The sequence below is a fragment of the Apteryx rowi genome, unplaced genomic scaffold, assembly GCF_003343035.1.
Source record: "Apteryx rowi isolate R43461 unplaced genomic scaffold, aptRow1 scaffold_531, whole genome shotgun sequence".
Classification (NCBI taxonomy): domain Eukaryota; kingdom Metazoa; phylum Chordata; class Aves; order Apterygiformes; family Apterygidae; genus Apteryx; species Apteryx rowi.
In genome coordinates, this window is record NW_020450796.1 from 300,535 (window position 1) to 307,095 (window position 6,561).

The 6,561-nt window shown below is 49.8% G+C and overlaps 1 protein-coding gene across 1 annotated transcript in view; it reads left to right on the forward strand.

Annotated features, from left to right (window-relative positions):
• The window catches only part of PLEKHG4 (pleckstrin homology and RhoGEF domain containing G4), a 96,892-nt gene extending 94,077 nt beyond the window's left edge, over positions 1 to 2,815 (forward strand). The window contains exons 19-22 of the mRNA XM_026080992.1: positions 388 to 601; positions 1,231 to 1,347; positions 1,432 to 1,695; positions 2,487 to 2,815. Of these exons, the coding sequence (XP_025936777.1) occupies positions 388 to 601; positions 1,231 to 1,347; positions 1,432 to 1,695; positions 2,487 to 2,815 (924 nt within the window). The remainder of the gene's footprint in view (positions 1 to 387; positions 602 to 1,230; positions 1,348 to 1,431; positions 1,696 to 2,486) is intronic.
• The last annotated feature ends 3,746 nt before the right edge of the window (positions 2,816 to 6,561 follow it).

The window sequence follows — 6,561 nt, forward strand, 5'->3', positions numbered from 1 at the left end:
AGGAGCATGGGGGAGAGGCAATGTATGTGTGGCCAGGCAGTGGGACCAGCTCTGGGTGAAGCGCTGGACATTGCCCTGGCTGTGTCCGCTCCTCTGCGTTCAGATCATACCTGCTCCTGACACTCAGACTCCTTCCTGCTGGACCTGCTGAGCTGGGGGTAGCTCTGGCACAGGATGCAGGCAGGCTGCCCATTGGAGCAGCATTCCATGGATAAGCTTTGTGCTTTCCCTTCCCAGGGTGACCTCTGGACTTCGCCATCCATAGGAAAACCTGCAGGTTACCTGTCTGCCATTCTCCCACCCCATCCTTTCACCATGTCAACTTTCTCTTCTCCCCCGCCTGCAAATGAGTTTGCTCATTGGCTTTGCTCTTCCTTTTCCTGGCAGACTGCAGACATCGGCCTGACAGAGAACTCTGGAGACAGTGGCCTGCGCTTTGAGATCTGGTTCCGAAGGCGGAAGTCCAGTGACACCTACATCCTCCAGGCCAGCACAGCCGAGACGAAGCAGGCCTGGACCAATGACATTGCCAAGATCCTGTGGCAACAGGCAGCCCGCAATAAAGGTGTGAGCCCTCCCCAGGGCGTCTGTGCTGCAAAAGGTGCGGGAGCCCCGCTCAGCTCATGATGTCCTGAGTAGGTTTGAAGCCTACTGCCAGGCAGCTCTGTGTAGTGAGCAGCTGTGTGCCATGCATGCAGCTTCATGAGCATGTGCTGGCGTTGCCTGGGCACTGCCCCTTCCTGCCCCTCTTCCCCAGAGACCTGACCAGTGCAAGCTCTGTGCAGCCATAGACACCTGCTTGGACTGCCTGCAAATCAGTGGAGGGAAATCAGAGCTTTTAGCGTAGGATTCCTTGCCCTGTGAGAGTGAACTGTTCTCCTGAAACGCTTGCCGTTTTCCCCAGAGTCTAGGCCACTGACCAAGTGCAGTTGTCAGGGTCAAGTTGGCTGAATCCCTCCTCTCTTGCCAAGGCTGCCTGTCCTTGACTTGGCAGGACTCTTACAGATGGCACCAGGCCACTTGGCCAGAGCAGGGCATGACTCCTCATCTGTGAAGACTGCTCAGGGTTGGGGAATGAGGGGACACCAAATCTAATCTCGGTAGTTCAGGAGCAGCCTGGCTCAGGAGCGCTCTGGCCTGGGGCAGCCCAGCCCCTGGGGGAAGGGTTGAAGCAGCCTCGTGATGTGGTTGTGGGTGCCTGCATTACATTGCCTTGCTCTTCCCTTCCAGAAATCCGTATGCAGGAGATGGTATCCATGGGTGTGGGCAACAAGCCATTCCTGGATATCAAACCGAGTGAGGCAGCTATCAATGACCGTGCTATCGATTACATCATGAAGGGCAGAGGTAGGTGCCAGCCTGCCTGCTCGCTTGCTCTGTGTGAGCTAGGCAGAACTGGTGTTAAGTGCTTTTTGGTACATTCTGTGGCAGGCGCCAGGACCAGGGCCTCAATCGCAGTGTCTCTGTTTGACCATTCCAACCCATACAAGAGGACGCAGGCACAGCTCTCTGGTGGCAGCACTTCTGCTGCATACAGCCCTCCCTCCTCCTCCCTGCTGGCACCCCTCAACCTGCACATGTACCTGGACCAGGCTCTGCTGCCAGCTGTCCTGGTCCCCAGCCGTCCCTTTGACATCAGCACCTGCATCGAGGAAGATGAACTGGAACATGAGACCAGCAGCCAGCCGTCACTGAGTACGTATGAGCCCGCTGCTCTGCCACATGCCTGGGGATGTGCCCTGCTGCCACCAAGCTGTCCCCACGCTTTGCTCCCTACTGTGCAGTCAAAGCAGACCCACTGGTAACAGCAGTCCCTGTCCTGTACCCACATTGGGGCAAAGAGAGCTTAGTCCTTCCACACAATCTCAGTCTCGGGCTCCATGAGAGGAGTTAGCTCAGACATGGGGATTAGCACAGCTTCCGAGCAATCTGTAGCCATCCACGTGGCGGGCTTGGTGTCTGAGGCATACTGGGGGTGCCATGGCCTGGGAGACCAGTGCTTGTCTCTGCCTGCCTGGTGCAGTGACCCCTTGGCTTTCTGTGTGCATACTACTCTGTCCAGGCCGTATCTGGGGGTTGGCTTCCCTATAGCTCTTTGATTCACAATATAGGCCAGGAGATGGGGTACCAATTCTATCGCCCAGCAGATGTAGCAGGAGTTATGGTCCCAGTTGTATTGCCCGGGGTACCAGTTGTAGCACAGGCACTGTCTGGAGGCTGACCTCTGGGAAGCAGGGCCTTCCCCGATTCTGTCCTGTGTACCAGCTCCATGTGAAGTTGCTTCCTGCTCAGTCTCCAGCATCATTTGCTACGCTTTGGATAATTTTGTTGCCTATGGCTTTGAAGAGGCCCAGATAGGAGTGTGGCTTATCTACAGGCTTGTGTGGCCAGTGCTTCCACAAACAGATGTGTTATCAAGTGCATGTGGCACAGGTCATGTAGGCCAAATTCATGATCATCAGAATGACCCTCCTCTCTTTCCCCAGCAACAGAGAGCTCAGAGTCATCGCACTGCATGTCAGGCAGCGGCTCCAGTGGCTCCGACAGCGGCTGTGTCTCTAGTATCCCACAGGAGAGCTTCTGTGAAGATACAGGTTCACCCCCCTACACGCCCCTTGGCTCACAACACAGCTCTGCGATGGAGGAGAAACCCAAATTCACAAACAGCCAGTACATTTCTGCAGTAAGTGCAAGCAGCCAAAATGTTCTCTTTACTTTGCCTGTTACTGCTGCTGCTTCCCCGGTTCAAGCCACTGCCTCTCATTTGGGTACTGAAGATGCTGCTTTTGGGTTAGGAGTCACTGTGGGGAAGTGATGTTTCCTCTTCTGGGGCAGGCAAAAGCCCCTGCATTGTGAGAGCTTTCCCTTCAGTGGCAGAGATCCCTGAGGAGATGCTGTTGAAAGGACCTGCAGTGTCAGAAGCAGCATCAGGAGGGGATGCACCGCACACAGGAGCTTTAGTGCTGTCATGGGCTAGGATGCATATTTAACCTTCTGGGGATGAGTGAATGGAGATCTGGTGAGGATGCTGCTAAGCTCCTTTCCTGGAAGGTTTGGGCCTTTCATGAGGAGAGATGAGGTGGAATGGTGGGGAGGAGCATGAGTCTGTCACTCTGAGATGACAGTGTTTCTCCTCTTAGGTTTCTGAGACTTCTCTGCCACTTTCTCTCCAGCTAGAGCTGACGCTGTTGTCTTCTAACCCTGTACTAATGCTGGCTTTTCTCCTTTGCAGAAAGCAGGCCAGGTTACCATAAGTCCCTCGACAATAGTGTGAGCCCCTCTGCACACGTATTCCGCCTAAGGAAGTGGAGTTGTTGTAAGTAGCCCCTGAAAGGGATTTTCCAGCAGCTCTGAGTGTTGGTCAGGTTTGTCAGTAGCTCTGAGTCAGGAGAATCTCACCCTCTGCTTCTCTATTAAAAGTTTTTCATGCCTGTTCCTGACCAGCCTCTGATGCTCTGATTCATCTGATTAGAGAGAACCAACTCCCGCTGCTAGAGCCATCCCCTTAAATAACAGGTCTGATGCCTTGGTTTGAAGGAGCAGAAGCAAAACAAGCAAAATCACCCTCAGGTAATAGAGGCTTGAGCTCAGCCTAGTCCATGCATCAGTGTTCAGATGAGCTTCCTTGCTCTGAATGCCACCCAGCTGTTTAACCACTAATCCATTTCTTGTGGCTACTTGCTGAAATCCTGCTGTTCATTGGTCCCTCTGAAGTGCTTTGGGGAGTCCATGGTATTCTCCCAAAGCTGGATTTATCCCAATTTTCTTTGAACCTTCAAAGAGAAAACATGCACATCACCAAGCAAAGGAACCTTTTAGGTTACGGTAAGGGTGTCCTGGGGGAGCTGCCAGATATTGCTGTTGTACTTGCTGGCTTCTGGTGGATACCTTGTCTGTGAGGAAATTGCTGTTGATCAGAAGTCTGTCTGAGAGGAGATGAGCCCCAGCAAAACGTGCAGCTGAGCAGGGCTTCCCTGCCCTTCCCCACCTCTGGGTGACAGGCCCTTGGAAAGTGGTGCCACACTTCGTTCAGACTAGCCTGCCTCTGGTTCAGTGTTTTTTTTCCTCATTCCTGACCAAAGGATTTCTGTCCTGTCCTTACACCTGTGCCTCCCTTTTCACAGGAAAAATAAAAGGGGGGTGGGGGGGTGGGATGTGAACGTGAGAGAGGTAGGATTAGGGCTTGAATTGTTCCTGTCCCTTGGGCATCACCATGTACGTTAAGTCACCTGGTCAAGATGCAGATTGGTAGTTAGATGGTTTATAGGGTTAGCATTTACTTACCGTGCGCACCATGGGACTGTCACAAGCACACAGGCCCACGACCTGTGTTCTGCACGAACCAGAGTTCATAACAAGCTGAACAGAACTAGCAACCAAGGTTAGAATTTGGGAAGCAGAGCACCTTCTAGGTGGGTCATGAGCATGACCAGCTGAGGTGGTCACAGAGGCAGCAGAGTTTGCCAGCCACTGCTGCTCTCATGGTAGTATGTAGCCTTCAGGTGAGCCCTGGAGTGCAGAGGCAGCCCTCAGCATGAGGGAAGAGCCTCATTTCTTCTGTGCCCTCTTCTAGTAAAATGTCATCTTCTCACAAAAATGTAGCTCTGACAAACCCTGTAGTTTTCAAATGTATTTTGCAAAATCACTGCTGGCCAGCACAGAGGGAGCTGTGAGCAACAGATCCTGCCATGTCATGGGAGTGCAGCCAGTCTAATCCATTGCACGGTGCTGTGTTCCAGGTTTGATTGCCATTGCAAACTCACTGAAGACTCCAGGCTTCTGACCAGCAGAAGGAGACAGTCTTCATCTGTGAAGATATTTTTATACATAATCAGGCTCTTTCAAACAGTCCAAAACCTGACCTCTGGCTTGGGGGAAGTCCCAAGAAGGTTTTTGTCAACGAAACTTAGTAGTCATTGTGTTGGATGGGACCTTGGGCATTCAAACCTTGTTAGCCCTTTATTTATGAGTAACAAATAATATAGCAGTTTGAAAAAATATATTATTTTTAAAGCTATATGCTGTACAGAATTTTGTTACAAGTGGCTCTGTTCCTATTTGTTCTGTAAGCTGCACATTTTATAAAGTTTATGGAAGGGCATGAAGAGAAGCCAAGATATTTAAGAAAAGTAGTGTAACTTTCTGTTTCAGGGTTGTGTTGACCTGGAGTTCAAGATTAATGTCCTTCCTTATGTTCTAGATCTGTCTATCATAGCAATAATTTATTTTCTTGGCTTAACACTTCTGTTTTAATAAAAGCAATTTCATTGTTACAGTGAATTGTTTCTTCAGGTGATTCTTCTAGTGCCTCAGTGTGGAGCTTCTCCCTATCTTAACCACCTCTCAGCTCTTACTGACTCTTCCAGTCTCCCTGTGACTGCTACACTAACCAAACTAAACCATATAAAACATGAGCAAACTCCCCAGGAGAGAGGGGACAGATCCCAGGGTGGCAGTACATGGAGACTTCCCCAGTGCTGATGGGAAGGCCAGGACAAAGCAGGGAGTTCAGAGCAGTCAGCTCAGACATCACTAGGAATGATGAAAAGGGAGCAGTCTGACAGAGGTGAGAAGGCACAAATCGCCAAATTGAATATCCTTTCCTGGCTCTAATTTATGCCACATAGCCCCAGCCTAGCTGCTGTCCCAGTGACCGTTCTCACGCAGGCAACAGCGACTGCTTCTGGCAGTTTGGTCAGATGCACAAGGCATAAGCAACATAGTTCAAATTGCATGGTTCAGTTGCTGTGCCTGGGTCCATGGGAGACATGGACCAACCGACTCGCTTTGCCTCTGACTTAGGAAGTACCCGGAGAAGGGCTGTCGAGGTCTATTCAGTGATACAGTCCCACGGTCATTGCTCGCTTGAGGTTTAGATGATGATAGCATCTGAGTCCAACAGGCTTTGAGTATGAGGGGCTTATCGTAATGCTGAACTTCAAACGCACATCATCTGAAGTAGCACAGTTTAACTGGAGGACAGATTTATCCTGTGTTCCAACATTCCCTGTTAATAATAAGTAACATCAAAGCTTGCTGTTCGGCTGTGACACTCTTTTAGTGTTCTTAGAGGAAATGAAGATCTGCTTTCTTTTTTTAAAAAATATATATATATATATATATTTGCTTGCTACTGAGCTCTTGTTTACTCATGGTTTATGAAGTGCTGTAAACCATTCTCCCCAGGTGTGAGAGAAGTCTTGTCACACTCAGCCTTAGTAAGAAAACAGAGCAGTAATTTATTTATAACTTCAGCTTCTCCCCATATCTACTGCTGCTGGGGTGGGGGGGCTGATCATTCCTCGACAGTGCATTGCTGTATTCTCAAATGTAAAACCTCATAGCCACATCAGTTACCCTCTACATATAAACTATGATCCTTCAAGTTTGGAAATTCCTGTTCTGTACATACAACACTTGTTTATTTTAATAAGCTTGAATGTTATTTTCAACCTTGTTGGTTTTTTTTTTAGACAGCAAATAGAACACAGTTGACATGTTTGTACAAAATTGTGTGGGAAACAGTTGCACAGGGAAGATTTTAGCAGTTACTATTTTAAC